Genomic DNA, 21982 nt, shown 5'->3' with positions numbered 1-21982 from the left:
ACTGTAAACTTTTGAATGTTTAAAGGCCCAGACCGAGTAGATGTGGAAAGGATGTTTCCCTTAGTGGGGTAATCTAGGACAAGAGAGCACAGCCTCAGGATAGAAGGGTGTCCATTTAAAATGCAGAGAAATTTCTTCAGCCAGATGGTGGTGAACTTGTGGAATTTATTATCACAGGCCAGGTCTTTGGGTGTATTTAAGGCAGAGCTTGATAGGTTCTTGATAGGACATGGCATCAAAGGCTACAGGCAGAAGGCCAGGGAGTGGGGCCGAGGAGTTGAGGGGAGAAAGGATCAGCTGTGATTGAATGGTGGAGCAGACTTGATGGGCCAAGTGGCCTAATTCTGCTCTTATGTCTTATGGTCTTATATTATGATCACTCCCCAAGGGTTCCTTTACCTTCAGCCCCCTACCCAATTCTGGTTCATTGCACAACATCCAGTCCAGAATCCCCCTGGTGAATACAGTATGTAAATTATTAAGTTACATTCTTCATTCAGAACCTCTCATATTCCCCAGCTACACACATAACTTATCTCTAACCTTTTCTCTGCTTTCTAATGAATTGTGAAATGGTCTCGGGATTCTCACTGTCACCGCACAAACCTACCTTCAGCTGACGTGTGTGGACCTCCAGTGACTTGGTATCAGCAGGAACACTGTTCACCTCTCGCAGCTGCCTTTCATATTTTTTCACCAGCTCTTCAGCCTCCTGCGTACTGCGGATGACCACCTCAATAGTCTTCAATCTGCAGACAGAAGTTGTGAGATGCTGAGCAATGGGCAGACAGGTTGCTAGCCTTGCTGCACCCCCATGGAACCAGGCTGATCACAGCAGTAGAGTGTGTAATATATAAGACATTGGTCAACAACGTCTCCCAGTTCTGACCTTCTGAACTTAGCAATGCGATGATAAGTCAGTGACTGACAGAGTCCACAGGTGCAGGAAACAGTGCTAGAGGAACTCGGATCTGCAGAAGGAAGTGGGTAGGTGATTCACCTGGATTCTCTCTTCAGATACTGCCTGGCCTGCTGACTCCTTCTGAAACCAGGATGTTTGTTCACAATTGTGTAATCAGATTACTCTCTCAGAGGGTAGGTCTTCTAAGGAAACTGCAGAAGTAGAAGCCTGTGTCATCCATTCAGCCCCTCGATCCTGCCCTGTCTCTCATTCATGGCAGAACTTTCAAATTTAGTACCCTGTTCCTGTCCTCTCCCCATATTCATTGCCCACTTTAGTTCAAAGAACTAATAACTTCTATCGAACATACTTGATGATGTGTCCTCAACTGTTTTCTGAGGTGGAGAACAGGTTTGCCATAATCCAGAATGACCCACAGCGTTCTCTAACCTCTTGTTCCTAACTTCCCTGCCACCAAGAGCATCCTACCACCATCCAGTTTGTGTCATTCTGCGTTAGTGAGGTCCTGACCAGTACTGACGATAGACCAGGCTGCACTATTAGCTGTACATCGCGGGACCAGCCTGGTGCATGTGGTTCCCATACAGTCCAACCCACATCTCCCAGCATTGACTCACTTCTCCAGGTACACCGAGGACAGGCTGTAGACTCGATCCATCTTCTGCAGAGTGAGGTCCAGCTCAGAACGGAGCACAGGGGCACTGCTCAGATGCTCAGGCGCAGACAGTACCTTCTCAGTCTTCTCCGTTACAGAGTCCAGGTTCGTTTTAATCCCAGCCAGTTCCGAGTGGATCTTCTACAGGAGAAAGATAGACACACATTCGCAGTTAGAGACAGAGAGAGAGAGAATGACAGATAGAGACAGAGAGTGAGGGAGAGAGACAGAGAGGGGGGAGGGAGAATGATATAGAAACATAGAAAACCTACAGCATAATACAGGCCCTTTGGCCCACAAAGTTGTGCCGAACATGTCCCTATCTTAGACAGATAGAGAGAGACAGAGAGATGGAGAGAGATGAGAACATTAACCCTCATCACCAAAAAATGTGGAAGTGTCTGTGGAGTACAAACCTCCTGAGTACATATGCCAACCTAGACATAGAATAGTGCTGAGGGAGGGTCAACTCTGAGGGAGCATCACACAGAGTCCGGGGCTCACAATATTGAGGGGCACGACTGAGGGAGAGGCAGTACTGCAGGAAGCTCACACTGTTCAAGCTCTCTCTTCTAAAGTTGAAAATTTGTGGTAAAGTCATCAATGAACAGTTTTAGAGACTGCCCAAAGGCTTTGGGAATGTGGAGAATCACCTCAGCAGTGGACTGGAACAGCTTCCTTTCCTGGAAGGACTTTATTTTCGATGCTGAGCGGCGGGTGCGGCTGGCGGACTGTCAAAGCTTCCAGTCTAACTTTGCTGGGAGCAAGGACGGATTTATTCCAGTAGTGACACCGGAAAACCCCTCCCATTCGGAATGCCTAGCCCAGGGCGACTGAGTGAAGAGGACCTTGGAGCAGCCGGTGGAAGAATGGAGTGGCCCGGGAGATGCTTTCATTTACAGCAGCATGGATGATGCTGAGGTTCACAAGGACTTCCCTGCCTATCTGCTCCTTCCTCCCCCTCCTGTCTCAACTCTGAACGTTTTCTTTGACTCTTTGCTGGTGCTCTGCTGAGTATAGACAATGTAACATCCCAGTGGTGGTGTTGAACTTCTGAAATTTGACCGCGTTAGAATTTTGGGTTACAGCTCCAAGAACTGGCAGCATCGGCTGCCTCCATGCGGTTGGGTGCGTGCTCAGACCACGTCCTGGTGTGGGCAGAGTTCAATGCCCTGCCTACATGGGTTGGGTCTGCCTACCAGCATTTCAGTAACAGGCTGTTGGAGGATGGCCACTTCCAGGATTTCTTCTGTCAGTTTCGGAGGACGTGGCAGGAGGAACAGGCAGTTTCCCTCTCTGAGGCTCTGATGGGATGTGGGCAAGATTCACATCCGACTGTTCTGCCAGGAATATGCTCATGGGTTGATCATGTAGCGGATGTCTGGGATCAGTCAACTTGAGAAGGAGCCAATCGAGTTAGAGTCCCAGCTGGGGCTGACCAATGGAGATCTACCCCTCTGGGATGAGTACCAGAGGAAGGAGGTACTGAGGCACCTGCAGCTCGAGAGGTCTCGAGGCGCTTATGTGAGGTCATGGGTCTAAATTCTACAGGATCTGGACCATGCATCGTCCTCCTTCTACTCTCTCGAGAAGGGGAGGTGTGTCCGCAGGCAGCTGGTGGAGCTGCTGGCAGAGGATGGCTCCTTCTTCACGGGCCCGGTGAAAACAGTTGTGGAAGTACATTCCTTTTAAGAGGCTCTATTCTCGCTGGACTGGTGCAGTGAGGATGCACACAGTGGAGGACTTGCTAAAGGTTGCCAAGGGGTTCTGGCTGCCCCACTATCTTTAGTGGAGCTGACCAGTGCCCTCAACCAGCTGCAGAGAGGCAAATCCCCGGGACCGGATGGTTTGACTGTCGAATTTCTCCAGGCCTTCTGGGACATCCTAGGGTTAATTATGCAGGGGTATTGGGGGAGAGTATGGCGATGGGTAAGATAACCCTCTCTTGGTGCAGAGCCGTTGTAACCCTGCTGCCAACGAAAGGGGGATCTCGACTGCCGAAGGAATTGGTGCACAGTATCCCTCCTCAGTGCGAAGTACAAGATCTTTTCCCAGGCAATGGCTGCCGCCTGGGCTCTGTGCTGGCTCAAGTGGTCCACCGTGATCAGTCCTACACGGTCCCAGGGCAGTCCATTCAGGACAATATCCACATCGTCACGGATCTGATTTACCTGTGGTGAGTCACCTTTCTCTCCCTTGACCAAGGCGTTTGCCAGGGTGGACCATGCGTAATTTTTTTTTGGGACTTTTCACGTGTTCGTGCTTGGACCATATTTTGTGCTTTGGGAGGGGCTACATCGGGGTGCCCCATGTTGGGGCAGTTATACTCTGTTTGTGTGGAGCCATTCTTGTGCCTTCTCCGTAAGAGGTTAACGGGTTTGGTTTTGCGTGAACCAGACACGGAGATTGTCCTTTCAGCTTACGCCAATGACATCCTCCTTATGGTCACCGTTCCGTTGACTTGCAGAGGACGCAAGAGTGTGAACAGGTCTGCTTGGGTGCTTCATCTGCAAGGGTCAAGTGGAGAATGTGTGTTGGCCTCTTGCTGGGCCAATGGCAGGTGGATTCCTACCAGAGGGGTTGAGACCCTTTGCGTGGAGTACCACGCATCTCCTCCACTTAGGAGTCTACCTGCGCTCGACGGAGGAGGTCTGGCCGGCAAACTGGTGGGATTTGGAGAAAAAGACCTGCCCGGCTGGGATGCTGGTCAGGCCTCCTTCGTGCAATCCCATACTGAGGAAGAGAGTTAGTAATAAATCAGCTCGTTGCCTCCATGATATGGTACTGGCTGCTTACTTTAGTCTTGCCCACTGCTTTTGTCTCCAGGACCTAGAAGAGGCTGATGGATTTCTTCTGGGGCAATAGGAGGCATCAGGTCTCTGCTGTGGTCCTGATCATGGACAGTGGTCAGTCATTAGTGTGCGTGCATACCCTACTGGCAGTTCTCCACCTCAGGACCCTGCAGAGATACCTGTACAGTAACCACTCTCACAGATTTCATGCACTGGCAATGCATCTTCTCCGCCGCGGACACCGTCTTCCAGCGAACAGCAACAGCCATGCTGCTTTGAGGGCATGGCCTCGCTTTTACTGAGCTGTTAAGGGTACGGGGTGCAGTCTCATCCAGACAGTGTGCTTCCCTCGCTGGTGGGACAAGGTGCTCTCGCTGTGAGGAGGACTGGTCCTTCCTATCACAGAAGGGGGCTCAGGGAAGTGGAGGGGTTCCAGCTGCATCAACACCTGATTGGCTGGAATTGCTCGTAGGACCCAGGCCTCGGGATAATAGGTGGGAGAGGGTCCCGCATAACATGAGCCATCTTGCAGGGATGCCCACCGTGCCCTCCCATGATGCTCCAAAGTGTTTCATGTACGGGCTGCTCCTGCACACCTTTCACTTTCTTGCCTTCGTCTGCTGACCAGACTCGCCTTGGCAGCCTGTTTCACCATCTGGCAACGGAGGAGGTCCCCAGTGGAAATCTCCCTATGCTGGGGTCCTTCCCCTGTACACTGGGGACCTGGGGTGGAAGGTGTTGCACAGGGCAGTACTATTTTAAGCAGATTCACTGACACCCCATCCACCTGTCCATTCTGTGGGCGGGATGAGTCAGTATAACATGGAGTGTGAGAGGTTGTAGATCCAGTTTGAGTATCTGAAAAGGATGCTCATCAGGTTCTGGTTGTACTTCAGCCCCATGCTCCTTACATATGGAAACCCAGTCCAGAAGGGGGTAGCTTGCTCCTGGGCCTGGCCAAGATGGCCGTTCACAGGTCCAGGTGGTGGAAAGTCGAGGTCTCTGCCAGGGCAACTGCCTGCCCCTCTTCCAGGGATACACGGGGGATTTCTTTAGCCGAAGGGTGGTGAATTTGTAGAATTTATGCCACATGCAGTTGTGGAGGCCAGGTCATTAGGTGTATTTAAGGCAGAGATTAATAGGTTCTTGATTGGACACGACATCAAAGGTTACGGGGAGAAGGCTGGGAGCTGGGGTTGAGGAGGAGATAGAGAAAAGGATCCGCCATGATTGAATAGCGGAGCAGACTCGATTGGCCAAATGGCCTAATTCGGCTCCTGTGTCTTATCGTCTTATTTCTGTGAGCAGTGGGCCCCCCAGTGAACTGACTGTTATAGACACTAGTAATCACATATTAATTTGAATTTATTCACTGTCTTGTTTATAGTTAATATTTGTGCTTTGTATATTTGTTGTGTAAGTAAACTTCTGTAGTTTTGTTTAAAGAAAAGGGGTGGAACTGAGGGGCAACATGATGTGGGGCAGATACAGGATACAGGACTATGTGATCCTCTGTCCAGCTGAGCGCCTTGGGAATGTTCAGCTGCTCTTCCACAGTGGTGTCCTCACCTGGCTAACGAGGATGTGACAGCCTGGGGTAAATAGCAGTGAGTCTCACCATTACTAGCACACAGAAGGTGAAAACAGTTCGCCTGCAGCACCCTCTCACCAATCCAACATCACGGCGTTCCCAGTGGGCGCGGTCCTGTCCTGTGGGCTTACCCGCTGTTCAATCATCCGCTGTGTGCAGTCGCGCAGGGGCTCTCGGTCCAGTGGCTGCCTGATCTTGTGCACTGTTCGATCTTCACAACGCTCCAGCTGCAGGCGAATATCCTTCAGCTGCGTCACAAACTTCTTACAGCTCTGCTCAACTTCCTCACCTACAGCACAGGGGAGAAGGTCAAACCATCCCTCCAGAAAAAAACATGTCCCTCACTTTCCCAGCATCTAAACTTCCTACAGTCTCATTTTCTCCCACTGTCAGCATTGTCAATCTCAGCCTGAGCCTGGAAAGCATTCTGACTGTGTGGACAAACATCATGCGTGGTCTCAGTACCCAAGGGCAGCCAATCAACAGTCTGAATGACTACCGTCCACTGGCACTTGCTTCACACATCATGAAGACCCTAGAGAAGCTGGTCCTACCTCACCTCAGACCCCGGGTCAGACCAGCATGTGATTCTCTGCACTTTGCCTGCAAGGAGCACATTGGAGTCGATAATTCTGTCACCTACCCGCTGAACAGAGCCTAGTCCCATTGGATAAGCGGGGCAGTACTGTGAGGATCATGTTGTTTGATTTCTCAAGTGCCTTCAATACCACACAGCCCTCATTGCTGGGGGAAAAACACCATTCCATGCAGGATGGCACTTCCATTGTATCTACCTGTCTGGCAGACCAAAGTATGTGTGGCTTCAGAGCTGTGTGTCAGATGTGGCTATAAGCAGCACTGGGACTACATTGGCTCCCTTCCTGTTTACCCTGTATACCTTAGATACGACACTGAGTCATGTCATCTGCAGAAATTCCCTGATGACTCAGCAATAGTTGGGCGTATGAAGGGAGGGCAGGAGGGTAAATACAGGGCCTTGGTGGAGAACTTTGTCAGATAATGCAAGCTGAATCATCTGCAGCTCAACTTTAGTAAGACAAAGGAGATGACGATGGACTTAAAGAAGATTAAGCTTGCATCGCTCCCTTTTACTACTGATGGTGAGGATGTGGTTGTGGTGAGGACCTTCAAGTACCTGGGGACACACCTGGATGACAGTCTCGAGTGGAGCACCAACACAGAGGCTGCATACAAGAAGACCTACTGAACGTTGAAGGACTAGATGGGGTGGATATGGAGAGGACGTTTCCTGTGGTAGGGGCATCCAGAACTAGAGGGCAATCCTTTGGAACAGAGGTAGGGAGGAATTTTTTTTAGGCAGAGGGTAGTAAATCTGTGGAATGTTCTGCACAGACTTCGGTGGAAGCCAAGTCTGCGTCTATATTTAACGTGGAAGTTGGTTGTTTCCTGATCAGTCAGGGCATCAAAGGATGTATGGGGTATGCAGGTGTATGGGGTTGAGTAAGATCTGGGATCAGCCATGATGGATTGGCAGAGCAGACTTGGTGGGCTGAATGGCCTAATTCTGCTCCTATGTCTTATGGTATTATGGTTCAAGGGCCAGAGTCAACTCTACTACCTAAGGAGACTAAGATCCTTTGGAGTATACAGGCCACATGTTCTCCTAGTCTGTTATCGCTACTACAATCTTCTATACAGTGGTGTGCTGACACAATGGCATCAACACCAGTGATATTAACAGACTCAATAAACTGATTAGAAAGGCTAGCTCTGTTACAGGAGTCAAACTGGTTGCATTGGAGGCTGTGGTAGAGCAAAGGACCCTACAGAAAATCCTGGCACTTCTGAACAATGTTTCTCACCCTCTGCATGCCACTTTGGCTGAACAGAGGAGCACTTATAGTAAAAGAATAAGACAACTGCCCTGCTCCAAACAGTGCTCCCTGAGGTCATTCTTATCGTCGGTCTTTCGGCTCTATAATAAGTCAACCTATAGCTGGGGGAGTGATGACCCCAACTCCCCTCCCCCCCCCATTACTGTTTGTGGTAACTGACTTTTTATGCTTTCTACTTCTGTTGAACTGAATTGAATTGACTTTATTTCTTAGATCCTTCACATACGTGAGAAGTAAAAATCTGCACATTCAGACAGAGATGTAAAATGTGCAAATTATAGTAATTTGTAATAAATAGTATGTACAGTAAGACATACAACAGAACAGTCAATATAGCTTAGAAATACAATTGTGTCAGCATATATTAATCAATCTGATGGCCTGGTGGAAGAAGCTGTCCCAGAGCCTGTTGGTCCTGGCTTTAATGCTGCAATACCGTTTCCCAGATGGTAGCAGCTGGAAGAGTTTATGGTCAGGGTGACTCAGGCCCCCAGTGAACCTTCGGGCCCTTTTTACACACCTGTCTTTGTAAATGTCCTGAATAGTAGGAAGTTCACATCTACAGATGTGCTGGGCTGTCCACACCACTCTCTGCAGAGTCCTGTGATTGAGGGAAATACAGTTCCCACGCCACTCAGTGATAACAACCAGTCAGGATGCTCTCAATTGTGCTCCTGTAGAAAGTTCTTAGGATCTGGGGGCTCATACCAAACTTCGTCAACCGTCTATAATTTCCCATAGTAGGGGAGTCTAGGACAAGAGGCCACGGTTTCGGGATTGAAGGACGTCCATTTAGAACAGAGATGCGGAGAAATTACTTTAGTCAGAGGGTGGTATATCTGTGGAATATGTTGCCACGAGCAGCTGTGGAGGCCAAGTCATTGGGTGTACTTAAGGCAGAGATAGACAGGTTCTTGAGTAGCCAGGGCATCAAAGGGCATGGGAAGAAGGCAGAAAAGGATCAGCCATGATTGAGTGGCAAGCAGACGCGATGGGCCAGATGGCCTATTTCTGTTTCTATATCTTATGGTCTGAGGTAAAAGAGGTGCTGTCGTGCTTTTTTCGCCACACAACCGGTATGTACAGACAAAGTTCCACATGGTAGGCTTATTCAGAAAGTTAGAAGGCATGGGATCCAGGGAAGTTTGGCCAGGTGGATTCAGAATTGGCTTGCCTGCAGAGGCAGAGGGTGGTGGTGGAGGGAGTACATTCAGATTGGAGGATTGTGACTAGTGGGGTCCCACAAGGATCTGTTCTGGGACCTCTACTTTTCGTGAGTTTTATTAATGACATGGATGTGGGGTAGAAGGGTGGGTTGGCAAGTTTGCAGACGACACAAAGGTTGGTGGTGTTGTAGATAATGTAGAGGATTGTCAAAGATTGCAGAGAGACTTTGATAGGATGCAGAAGTGGGCTGAGAAGTGGCAGATGGAGTTCAACCCGGAGAAGTGTGAGGTGGTACACTTTGGAAGGACAAACTCCAAGGCAAAGTACAAAGTAAATGGCAGGATACTTGGTAGTGTGGAGGAGCAGAGGGATCTCGGGGTACATGTCCACAGATCCCTGAAAGTTGCCTCACAGGTGGATAGGGCAGTTAAGAAAGCTAATGGGGTGTTAGCTTTCATAAGTCGAGGGATAGAGTTTAAGAGTCACGATGTAATGATGCAGCTCTATAAAACTCTGGTTAGGCCACACTTGGAGTACTGTGTCCAGTTCTGGTCACCTCACTATAGGAAGGATGTGGAAGCACTGGAAAGGGTACAGAGGAGATTTACCAGGATGCTGCCTGGTTTAGAAAGTATGCATTATGATCAGAGATTAAGGGAGCTAGGGCTTTACTCTTTGGAGAGAAGGAGGATGAGAGGAGACATGATAGAGGTGTACAAGATAATAAGAGGAATAGATAGAGTGGATAGCCAGCGCCTCTTCCCCAGGGCACCACTGCTCAATACAAGAGGACATGGCTTTAAGGTAAGGGGTGGGAAGTTCAAGGGGGATATTAGAGGATGGTTTTTTACTCAGAGAGTGATTGGTGCGTGGAATGCACTGCCTGAGTCAGTGGTGGAGGCAGATACACTAGTGAAGTTTAAGAGACTACTAGACAGGTATATGGAGGAACTTAAGAGGGGGGCTTATATGGGAGGCAGGGTTTGAGGGTCGGCACAACACTGTGGGCCGAAGGGCCTGTACTGTGCTGTACTATTCTATGTTCTAAAGTGAGATCCTCAGTGATGTGCATACCGAGGAACTTGAAGTGGTCCACCCTGTCAATCCCAGATCCATTGATGTCTATAGGGGTTAGCCAGTCTCTGTTCCTCCTATAGTCCACAACCAGCTCCTTCGTTTTTGCGACACTGAGGGAGAGGTTGTTTTCTTGACACCACTGCGTCAGCGTGACGACTTCTCTGCAGGCTGCCTCAATATTATTTGAGATAAGGCCAATCAATGTAGTGTCATCTGATATATATCCGAGCATTTGTAAAGTGACTGTGACACTGTAATTTCATATGACTATAAGAGACAGGAGCAGAATTAGGCCATCTGGCCCATCGAGTCTGCTACGCCACTCAATTATGGCTGATCCTTTTCTTTTCTCCTCCTCAACCTCAGTTGCCGGCCTTCTCCCTGTAACGTTTGATGCCATGTCCAATCAAGAACATTTCAATTTCTGCCTTAAATACACCCAATGACCTGCCCTCCACAGCTGTATGTGGCAGCAAATTTCACAAATTCACCACCCTTTGGCTAAAGAAATTTCTCTGCTTCTCTGTTTTAAAAGGGTGCCCTTTTATCGTGTGGCTGCACACTCTTGTCCTTGACACTCCCACCAAGGGAAACATCCTTTCCATATCTACTCTGTCTAGGCCTTTCAACATTCGAAAAGTTTCAATGAGGTCCCCTGTCATCCTTCTGAATTCCAGCAAGTACAGACCCAGAGCCATCAAACGTTCCTCGTATGATAACCCTTACTTTCCTGGAATCATCCTTGTGAACCTCCTCTGGACCCTCTCCAATGCCAGCACATCCTTTCTAAGATGAGGAGCCCAAAACTGTTCACAATGCTCAAGGTGAGGCCTCACCAGTGCTTCATAAAGCCTCAGTATCACATCCCTGCTCTTGTATTCTAGACCTCTTGAAATGAATGCTAACATGCATTTGCCTTCCTCACCACTGACTCAACCTACAAGTTTACCTTTAGGGTGTTCTGCACAAGGACTGCCAAGTCCTTCTGCATCTCAGATTTTTGGATTTTCTCCCCGTTTAGAAAATAGTCCGCACATTTATTTCTACTACCGAAGTGCATGACCGTGTATTTTCCAAACATCGTATTTCATTTGCCATTTTCTTACCCATTCTCCTAATTTTTCTATGTCCTTCTGCATACTTCCTGTTATAAAACCATAAGATATAGGAGCAGAAATAGGCCATTTGGTCCATCGAGTCTGCTCCTTCATTCGATCATGGGCTGATCCAATTCTTCCAGTCATCCCCACTCCCCTGCCTTCTCCCCATACTTTTTCATGCCCTGGCAAATCAAGAATCTATCTCTGCCTTAAATGCACCCAATGACTTGGCCTCCACAGCTGCTCATGGCAACAAATACCAGATTTACCACCCTCTGACTGAAGTAATTTCTCCACATCTCAGTTCTAAATGGATGTTCTTCAATCTTGAAGTCATGCCTTCTTGTCCCAGACTCCCCGACCATGGGAAATAACTTTGCCATATCTAATTTAGGCTGTTTAACTGAGAGGGGGTTTCGATTTTTATGTTACTGCGGAGGCTAATTAAAATGGCGTCTTTGTTATGTTAATCTGGGGAATGCGGCTTTGTTGTGTTAAACACTGAGAAAGTTTGCGCTAACAGTTTGTTTTTGCTTTAGAGTCTGATAAGAGGGTGCTATTAACCAATTAGGATAGTTGTTATGGTTTTGGTGTATTTGAAGATACTGTATGCGCGGGGTTTCGGGGCAGAACGCGGGAGAGCGAGACAGGGGATGGACGAGGTGCTGTGAGTCCGCTAACGGGGTCGGACCCCGAGCGGGATGTTCGGTGAGGAAACGGAGACGGACTCGTGTGGAGCATCTGGTCGACCACCGTTGTTGGTCCCAGGCGGCCGGTCAAGGTGGTCCGAGGGGTCGCAGGGTGAAGAAGAAGGTCCTTGAGCTCCAACGGTTTTGTGCACGAAGAGATTGAACTTTGATAAGTGTGGCGCCTTTTATTTTCCTTTTATATTTTATTCTCTTTTAATTATATAGTTCCAGTAATATCTATAAACTGTAAATCATTTAATTGCATCTGGTGTATTGTCTGTTACTTGGGCAGGGTGGGGTACCTCACACAGCATCCACACAAACGAATTATCCAGTTTGGCGGGGCCGAGGCTGTTTCCCTAGACGACAGCGAGCCAAGCGACCCTGAGGGTGGCCAGGGGGGCTACATAACATTTGGAATGTTTCTATGAGATTCCCCCCCCCCCATTCTCCAGAACTCCAGGGAATACAGCCCGAAAGCTGCCAGACATTCCTCATACGGTAACCCTTTCATTCCTGGAATCAATCTTGTGAATCTTCTCTGAACCCTCTCCAATGTCAGTATATCCTTTCTAAATTAAGGAGCCCAACACTATCTGCCTCTCCACCAATCTTCGTATCATCTGCAAACTTGGCAACAAAGCCATCTGTTCCATCATCTAAATCATTTATATACAGCCAAAAAAGAAGTGGTCCCAACACCAACCCCTGCGGAACACCACTAGTCACTAGCAGCCAACCACAAAAGGATCCTTTTGTTCTCACTCGCTGCCTCCTACTAATCAGCCAATGCTCTAACCATGTTAGTAACTTTCCTGTAATACCATTGGCTCTTAATTTGGTAAGCAGCCTCATGTGTGGCACCTTGTCAAGGGCTTTCTGAAAGTCCAAATATACAACATTCACTACATCCCCTTCATCTATCCTACTGGTAATCTCCTCAAAGAATTCCAACAGGTTCGTCAGGCAGGATTTTCTCTGAAGGAAACCATGCTGACTTTGTACTATCTTGCCCTGTGTCACCAAGTACTCCATCACCTCATCCTTAACAATTGACTCTAACATCTTCCCAACTACTTAGGTCAAGCTAACTGGTTTATAATTTCCTTTCTGCTGCCTTCCTACTTTCTTAGAGTGGAGTAACATTTGTAATTTTCCAGTCCCCTGGCATCATGACAGAGTCCAATGATTGTTGAAAGATCATTTCTAACGCAACCTCTTTCAGAACCCTAGGGTGAGGTTAGTTTCCTTTGGGATCAATAAAGTACCTATCTGTCTATCTAAGATCATAAGACATAGAGGCATAATTAGGCCAGTCAGCCCAATTCAAATCTGCTCCTGTCTGATTTATTAACCCTCCCAAACTCCAATATTCAATAGGCTTCAATGAGATCCACCCTCATTCTACTCACCAGCATATTACTGGGACTGGACAGTAAGTTATAAGGAGACAGAGCTGGCACTGTTTCCCCTGGTGTGAAGGAGGTTGAGATTTATACAATTATGAGGACTATAGATAAACATAGAAAATAGGTGCAGGAGTAGGCCATTCGGCCCTTCGAGCCTGCACTGTCATTCAGTATGATCATGGCTGATCATCCAACTCAGAACCCTGTCCCAGCCTTCCCCCCATACCCTCTGATCCCTTTAGCCACAAGGGTAATAAGGTGGATGATTACAGTCTTTTCCTTGGGTTAGGGGATAAAGAATAGGGCAGAGGTTTAAATTGAGAGGGGGAGGTTTACTCAGAAGCTGAGAGGCAACATTTTCGCTGTAAGGATGGTCAGTATATGGAATGAACTGCCAGAGAAAGTGGTTGAGGTCGGTATATTAATAATACTTAGAAGGTACTTGGGCAGGTTCATGGACAGGAAAGCTTCAGAGGGAAATGGGTCAAGTGGCAGCAAAAGCAACGAGCTTAGATGAGCATCTTGGTCAGCATGGAGATGGGCCGAATGGCCTGTTGTGTGCTGTAAGACGGCATCTCTATGAATGCATTCACTGTGAATCTCTAAAAGGTTAGTCAGGTGACCCCAGCCTTCAGGAAGGGTAAGATGAAGGAACACACACCAATCCTCATAGAGGGATCAGAAGTGGAGAGAGTGAGCAGTTTCAAGTTCCGGGGTGTCAAGATCTCTGAGGACCTACCCTAATCCCTACATATCGATGCAGCTATAAAAGAGGCAAGACAGCGACTATACTTGATTAGGAATTTGAAGAGATTTGGTATGTCAACAAATACACTCAAAAACTTCTATAGGTGTACCATAGAGAGCATTCTGATAGGCTGCACCACTGTCTGGTATGGGGGAAGGCGAGGTGGCTACTGCACAGGACCGAAAGGAGCTGCATAGGGTTGTAAATTTAGCCAGCTCCATTTTGGGTATTAGCCTACAAAGCACCCAGGACATCTTCAAGGAGTGGTGTCTCAGAAAGGCAGCGTCCATTATTAAGGTCCTCCAGCACCCAGGACATGCCCTTTTCTCACTGTTACCATCACGTAGGAGGTACAGAAGCCTGATGGCACACACTCAGTGATTCAGGAACAGCTTCTTTCCTTCTGCCATCTGATTCCTAAATGGACATTGAACCCTTGAACAGTACCTCACTTTTTTAATATATATTATTTCTGCTTTTGCATGACTTTCAATCTATTCAATATATGTATACTGTAATTGATTTATTATTAATCTTTTCCTTCTATATTTTGTATTGCATTGAACTGCTGCTGCTGAGTTAACAAATTTCACAACACGTCAGGTGATGATAAACCTGGTTTTGATTCTGAATCATTTCTGACCAGTTCATGACATTCCTATGGTGTCTATATCAATCCCCCGCAGTCAATGTCACTCCCTGCTAGTCCATGTGAATGCCCAAACATCTATGTGACTGTCTGCCGGACAACTATACTGCTCGCCGTCTGTGTCACTCCCCACTGGTCTACGTGACTCCCTGCGTGACACCAGTCACTCCTCACTGGTGTACATCACTCCCGCCCAGTCTACGTCACTCCCTACCTTTCTCGAGGCTCCGGAGCAGCTTCTCATAATGTTGCGTCGTCAGTTTGTACTCCCTCTCAATCTGGAGCCTGTCGTCTGGTCCGAACATGTGTGAGTCCTGACTCAGCCGCAGGAAGTCCTGGTAGTGCATGTCGAGGGTGGAGAGCAGGCGTTTGTACTCCTCAGGGTCCAGACTTCGAAACTGCAAAGGGTGGTTTATGTCCATCAAAGGCAAGCAAAGGGGACAAGGAAGGAGAGGAGGGAGAGTGGAGGACAGGGAAGGCAAGGAGACATTTTGAGTGGAAGGCAGTAACGTATCAAGGAGCTGGGGTGGTGGGAAGTACGAGGCAGCGAGTTGGTAAGTGAGGATGGATAAGCCTGAGGTTGATGGGCGGTGAGAGGCAGAAGGGTTTGACGATGTGGGGAGGGCAGGAGTGAGGGAGGAAGAGTAGGCAAGGATGAAGACTGGGAGGCAGCAGGTAAGTGGAAGAAGTGGATGAAGTAGATTGGTGAGGAGGAGTGGAAAACAGTGTAACGCGATTAGGAGGAGGAGCGGGTGAAAGAGAATGACAAGAAGGATGGTAGCAGGATTGTTGGGGGTGAAAATTAGGACGAGGGTGAGGGAGGTGCGTAAAGCACGCATGAGGGGGAGGGAGGGACAAGGTGAGGGGCAGATAAGGGATATACTCACCACCAGCAGAGTCCACGATCGCACCAGCTGCATGTCACGGTTCAGGTACAACCAGGGCAGGAGGCTCTGCATGTCAGTGTGCAGCCTGTGCCACTCGCTCACCAGGGTCTGGTGTGTGCTCTCTAGCCTACAGAATGCAGACATACTGTCAGCAAGGTTGACATCACCTCCACTTCCTGCTACCAGTATGGACATGACCAGCACCCTCACCACACAAAGCAGTGTCACCGGGAGCCCAGGTCAGTGGTCTGGGCGGGCCGTCACAGTAGATGAGGCAGTAACAGGAGAGATTTTGCAGATGGTCAGTGCAGTCGAGGAGGGAGGAATTGAGTGGGATTGCGAATGAAGAGCAATCAAGCCCACTCTAAATTAAATTGGTTTATTACTGGCATATACTCATGTATGGTATTTTAAGACCGTAAGACACAAGAGCTGAAGCAGGCCATTCAGCCCATCGAGTCTGCTCCACCATTCCATCACAGCTTATCACATACAAGAAGCCAGGTGTATGGGGTTGAGTGGGATCCGGGATCAGCCACGATGGAATGGCAGAGCAGACTGGACAGGCTGAAGGGCCCAATTCTTCTCCTATGTCTTACGGTCTTATTTATTATCCTCTCAACCCCATTCTTCTTCCCATAACCTTTGATATGCTGATTAATCAAGAACCTATCAACCTCTGCTTTAAACATACACAATGACTAGGCCTCCACAGATGTATGTGGCACTAAATTCCACAAATCGCCGCCCTCTGGCTAACCCATTTTTGTTCTAAATGCACGAACCTCTGCTGAGGCTGTGCCCTCTAGTTCTGGACTCCCTCACTATAAGAAACATCCTCTCCACATCCACTCTATCCAGATCTTTCAATCTTTAGTAAGTTGCAATGAGATCCCCCTAATTCTTCTAAACTCCAGACCCAGAGCCATCAAACGTCCTGCTTTGCATGCTGTACATACAGATCAATTCATTTCAGTGAACAAGGTGCTGGCTCGAAGGGCTGTATGGCCTACTCCTGCATCTATTGTCTACCGTCGAGAACAGAGTGCAGAATATGGCGATATAATTACGAAGTGCAGAGCAGCACAGAGTGCAAGGTCAACACCCATCTTTTTGTACTATAGAACTATGCCATAGTTTTCTAACAGTGGGGGAGTCCTTGAGCCTGGTGTTTGCAAGTTTTTGTATCCGCTGTCTGACTGGGGGGTGGGGGAGAAGGGAGAATGTCTCGGAAGGGGGAGGAGACAGAGAACGTGTGGGGATGAAGGAGGAGCGAATATCTGGGGAGGGGGAGAAGTGAGAATATCTGGGAAGGGGAAGAAGAAAGAATGTCCGGGGAGGATGAGGGGACAGAACGTCCGGGGAGGGTGAGGGGACAGAACGTCTGGGGAGGGTGAGGGGAGAGAATGTCTGGGAGGTGAGGGGAGAGAACATCTGGGGAGGGGGAGAGAACATCTGGGGAGGGTGAGGGGAGAGAACGTCTGGGGAGGGTGAGGAGAGAGAACGTCTGGGGAGGGTGAGGAGAGAGAACGTCTGGGGAGGGTGAGGAGAGAGAACGTCTGGGGAGGGTGAGGAGAGAGAACGTCTGGGGAGGGGGAGAAGGGAAAATGTTTGGGGAGGGGAAGAGAGAGAGAACATCTGGGGAGGGGGGGAGAAGGGAGAATGTCTGGGGAGGGGGAGGAGGAAGAATGTCTGGGAAGGGGGGAGAAGGGAGAATGTCTGGGAAGGGGGAGAAGGGAGAATGTCTGGGGAGGGGGAGAAGGGAGAATGTCTGGGGAGGGGGAGAAGGGAGAATGTCTGGGGAGGGGGGAGAAGGGAGAATGTCTGGGGAGGGGGGAGAAGGGACAATATCTGGGGAGGGGGGAGAAGGGACAATGTCTGGGGAGGGGGGAGAAGGGACAATGTCTGGGGAGGGGGAGAAGGGACAATGTCCGGGATGTGTGGGTTCTTTGATTATGCTGGCTGCCTTACTGAGGCAGTGAGAAGTCCAGACAAGAGTCCATGGATCAGAGGCTGGTTTCCATGAAGTGCTGAGCTGTGTACACAACTCCCTGTGGTCTGTATTGCTCCCAGGCCAAGAAGTTACCATACCAACCCCTGTTCACCCGAGAGGATACTTTCCATGGCGCATTTATAAAAATTGGCAAGGGGCAATGGGGACATGCCAAGCTTTTTTAGACTTCTGAGGGAATCGAGGCACTGCTGAACATGCCTCTAACGCTCCACACTGACCCCTCTGGAGGATCACACTGAACACAGGATAGCATTGCACAGGAGCAGGCCCTTGGCCCTAAATGTCTGCCCTGTCCACAATACCAAATTAAAACATAAAAAACCTACAGCACAATACAGGCCCTTCGGCCCACAAGGTTGTGCTGAACATGTCCCTACTTAAGAAATGACTAGGGTTACCCATAGCCCTCTATTTTCCTAAGCTCCATGTACCTGTCCAAAAGTCTCTTAACAGACCCTATCATATCCGCCTCCACCACCGTCGCCAGCAGCCCATTCCACGTACTCACCACTCTCTGTGTAAAAAACTTACCCCTGACATCTCCTCTGTACCTGCTCCCCAGCACTTTAAACCTGTATCCTCTTGTGGCAGCAATTTCAGCTCTGGGAAAAAGCCTCTGACTATCCACACGATCAATGCCTCTCATCATCTCATACACCTCTATCAGGTCACCTCTCATCCTCCGTCGCTCCAAGGAGAAAAGGCCGAGTTCACTCAACCTATTCTCATAAGGTATGCTCCCCAATCCAGGCAACATCCTTATAAATTTCCTCTGCACCCTTTCTATGGTTTCCATGCTCTTCCTATGAGACGACCAGAATTGAGCACAGTACTCCAAGTGGGGTCTGACCAGGGTCCTCAAGCGCACGATTGATGAAGGCCAATGCACCGTATGCCTTAGAACCATAGAACACTACAGCACAGAAAACAGGCCATTTAGCCCTTCTAGTCTGTTCCAAAATTTTATTCCGCTAGTCCCATTGACCTGCATCCAGTCCATAATCCTCCAAGACCTCTCCCATCCTTGTATCTATCCAATTTATTCCTAAAACTTAAAAGTGAGCCCGCATTTACCACGTCAGATGGCAGCTCGTTCCACACTCCCACCACTCTCTGAGTGAAGAAATTCCCCCTAATGTTCCCCCTAAACCTTTCCCCTTTCACCGTAAAGCCATGTCCTCTCGTATTTATCTCTCCTAATCTACGTGGAAAGAGCCTACTCGCATTTTTACTGTCTATACCCTTCATAATTTTGTAAACCTCTATCAAATCCCTCCTCATTCTTCTACGCTCCAAGGAATAAAGTCCTAACCTGTTCAATTGTTCCCTATAACTCAACTCCTGAAGACCTGGCAACATCCTAGTAAATCTTCTCTGCACACTTTCAATCTTACTGATATCCTTCCTATAGTTAGGGGACCAGAACTACACACAATACTCCAAATTTGGCCTCACCAATGTCTTATACAACCTCACCATAACATCCCAACTCCTATACTCAATACTTTGATTTATGAATGCCAGGATACCAAAAGCCTTCTTTACAACCCTGTCTACCTGTGCCGCCACTTTCAGGGAAATATGTATCCGAACTCCCAGATCTCTTTGCTCCTTCGCACTCCTCAGTGCCCTACCATTTACTGTGTATGTCCTACCTTGATTTGTCCTTCCAAAATGCAACACCTCACACTTGTCTGCATTAAATTCCATCTGCCATTTTCTGGCCCTTTTTTCCAGTTGGTCCAGATCCCTCTGCAAGCTTTGAAAGCCGTCCTCGTTATCCACAATGCCTCCAATCTTAGTGTCATCAGCAAACTTGCTGATCCAATTTACCACATTATTATCTAGATCATTGATATAGACAACAAACAAAAATGGTCCCAGCACAGATCCTTGAGGCACACCACTAGTCACAGGGCTCCAGTCTGAGAAGCAATCATCCACTACCACTCTCTGTCTTCCCCCACATAGCCAATTTCGAATCCAGTTTACAACCTCTCCATGGATACCTAGTGTCTGTACCTTCTGAACTAACCTCCCATGTGGGACCTTGTTAAAGGAATTACTAAAGTCCATGTAGACAACATCCACAGCCACTTTCTTGGTAACCTCCTCGAAAAACTCTACAAGATTCGTTAAACACGATCTACCATGCACAAAGCCATGCTATCCTTAATCAGCCCTTGGCTGTCGAAATACTTGTATATCCAATCTCTCAGAACACCTTCCAATAATTTACCTACTACTGATGTCAGGCTCACCAGCCTGTAATTACCTGGTTTACTTTTGGAGCCTTTTTTAAACAACTGAACAACATGAACTATCCTCCAATCCTCCAGCACCGCACACGTGGCTAAGGACATTTTAAATATTTCTGCCAGGGCCCCTGCAATTTCTACACTAGTCTCTCTCAAGGGCTGAGGAAATATCATATCAGGTCCTGGAGATTTATCTGCCTTTATTCGCTGTAAGGCAGCAAGCACCTCCTCCTCGTTAATCTCTATATGTTCCATGACACTACTGCTCGTTTTCCTTCCTTCCATATACGCTATGCCAGTTTCCTGAGTCGCTATGCCAGTTTCCTGAGTAAATATTGATGCAAAAAAACTGTTTAAGATATCCCCCATCTCGTGAGGCTCCACCACTCTGATCTTCTAGGGGAGCAATTTTGTCCCCAACTATCTTTTTACTCTTAATATACTTGTAGAAACCCTTTGGGTTTACCTTCACATTATCTGCCAAAGCAACCTCATGTCTTCTTTTTGCCTTCCTGATTTCCTTTAGTATTTTTTTTTACATTTTCTATACTCTTCAAGTACCTCATTTGTTCTTTGTTGCCTGTACCTGCTATACTCCTCTCTCTTTTTCTTAACCAGATCGCAAATATCCATTGAAAACCAAGGTTCCCTATGCCTGTTAACTTTGCCTTTAATCCTGGCAGGAACATGCAAAATCTGCACTCTCAAAATTTCACCTTTGAAGGCCTTCCACGTACTGAACACATCCTTGCCAGAGAACAACTTATCCCCATCCACTATTCCAAGATCGTTTCTCATTTGCACAAAATTGGCCCTTCTCCAATTTAGAACCTTCCTATCCACGTCATTGGTCCCTACATGGACCACGACATCTGGCTGCTCACCCTCCCTCCTGAAAATACTGAGAACCTTCTTAACCACAGAGTCAACCTGCGCAGCTGCTTTGAGTGTCCTATGGACTCGGACCCCAAGATCCCTCTGATCCTCCACACTGCCAAGAGTCTTACCATTAATGCTATATTCTGCCATCATATTTGCCCTACCAAAATGAACCACCTCACACTTATCTGGGTTGAACTCCATCTGTCACTTCTCAGCCCACTTCTGCATCCTGTCAATGACCCGCTGTAACCTTTGACAGGCCTTCACTCTATCCACAACATCCCCAATCTTTGTGTCATCAGCAAATTTACTAACCCAACTCTCCACTTCCTCATCCGGGTCATTTATAAAAATCACAAAGAGTAGGGTTCCCAGAACAGATCCCTGAGGCACACCACTGGTCACCGGCCTCCATGCAGAATATGACCCGTCTACAACTACTCTTTGCCTTCTGTGGGCAAGCCAGTTCTGGATCCACAAAGCAGGGTCCCCTTGGATCCCATGCCTCCTTACTTTTTCATTAAGCCTTGCATGGGGTACCTAATCAAATGCCTTGCTGAAATCCATATACACTACATCTTTGTAGGCATCTGTTAGTCTTGCGAGACCATGGATCTGTGCCTAGAAAGTCTTCACTCTCCAGGGCGCAGGCCTGGGTAAGGTTGTATGGAAGACCGGCAGTTGCCCATGCTGCGAGTCTTCCCTCTCCACGACACCGATGTTGTCCAAGGGAAGGGCATTAGGACCCATACAGCTTGGCACCAGTGTCGTCGCAGAGCACTGCGTGATTAAGTGCCTTGCTCAAGGACACAACATGCTGCCTCGGCTGGGGCTCGAAGTCATGACCTACAGATCGCTAGTCGAATACCATAACCACTTGGCCACTTGCCCACACACTACATCTATGGTTCTACCTTCATCAGTGTATTTAATCACATCCTCAAAAAATTCAATCAGGCTCGTAAGGCACAGCCTGCCTTTGACAAAGCCATGTTGACTATTCCTAATCATATTATACCTCTCCAAATGTTCATAAATCCTGCCTCTCAGGATCTTCTCCATCAACTTACCAACCACTGAAGCAAGACTCACTGGCCTATAATTTCCTGGGCTATCCCTACTCACTTTCTTGAATAAGGAAACAACATCTGCAACCCTCCAATCCTCCGGAACCTCTCCCGTCCCCATTGATGATGCAAAGATCATTGCCAGAGGCTCAGCAATCTCCTCCCTCGCTTCCCACAATAGTCTGGGGTACATCTCAA

At 48.1% G+C, this 21982-nt stretch overlaps 1 protein-coding gene across 18 annotated transcripts in view; it reads right to left on the bottom strand.

Moving 5' to 3' along the window:
• Positions 1 to 21982, bottom strand: part of LOC140195654 (plectin-like) — a 435007-nt gene that overhangs the window by 93033 nt on the left and 319992 nt on the right. For all 18 annotated transcript variants that reach the window (XM_072254355.1, XM_072254356.1, XM_072254359.1 and 15 more), the window contains 5 exons: positions 15564 to 15690; positions 14891 to 15074; positions 6092 to 6249; positions 1540 to 1718; positions 611 to 749 (listed from right to left, as the gene is read on the bottom strand). In XM_072254355.1, coding sequence (XP_072110456.1) covers positions 611 to 749; positions 1540 to 1718; positions 6092 to 6249; positions 14891 to 15074; positions 15564 to 15690 — 787 coding nt within the window. The remainder of the gene's footprint in view (positions 1 to 610; positions 750 to 1539; positions 1719 to 6091; positions 6250 to 14890; positions 15075 to 15563; positions 15691 to 21982) is intronic.

Source organism: Mobula birostris, chromosome 3 (genome assembly GCF_030028105.1).
Source record: "Mobula birostris isolate sMobBir1 chromosome 3, sMobBir1.hap1, whole genome shotgun sequence".
Taxonomy (NCBI): Eukaryota; Metazoa; Chordata; class Chondrichthyes; order Myliobatiformes; family Myliobatidae; genus Mobula; species Mobula birostris.
Note: the sequence above shows the minus strand (reverse complement) of the source record. Positions and strands in the feature narration are given on the sequence as shown.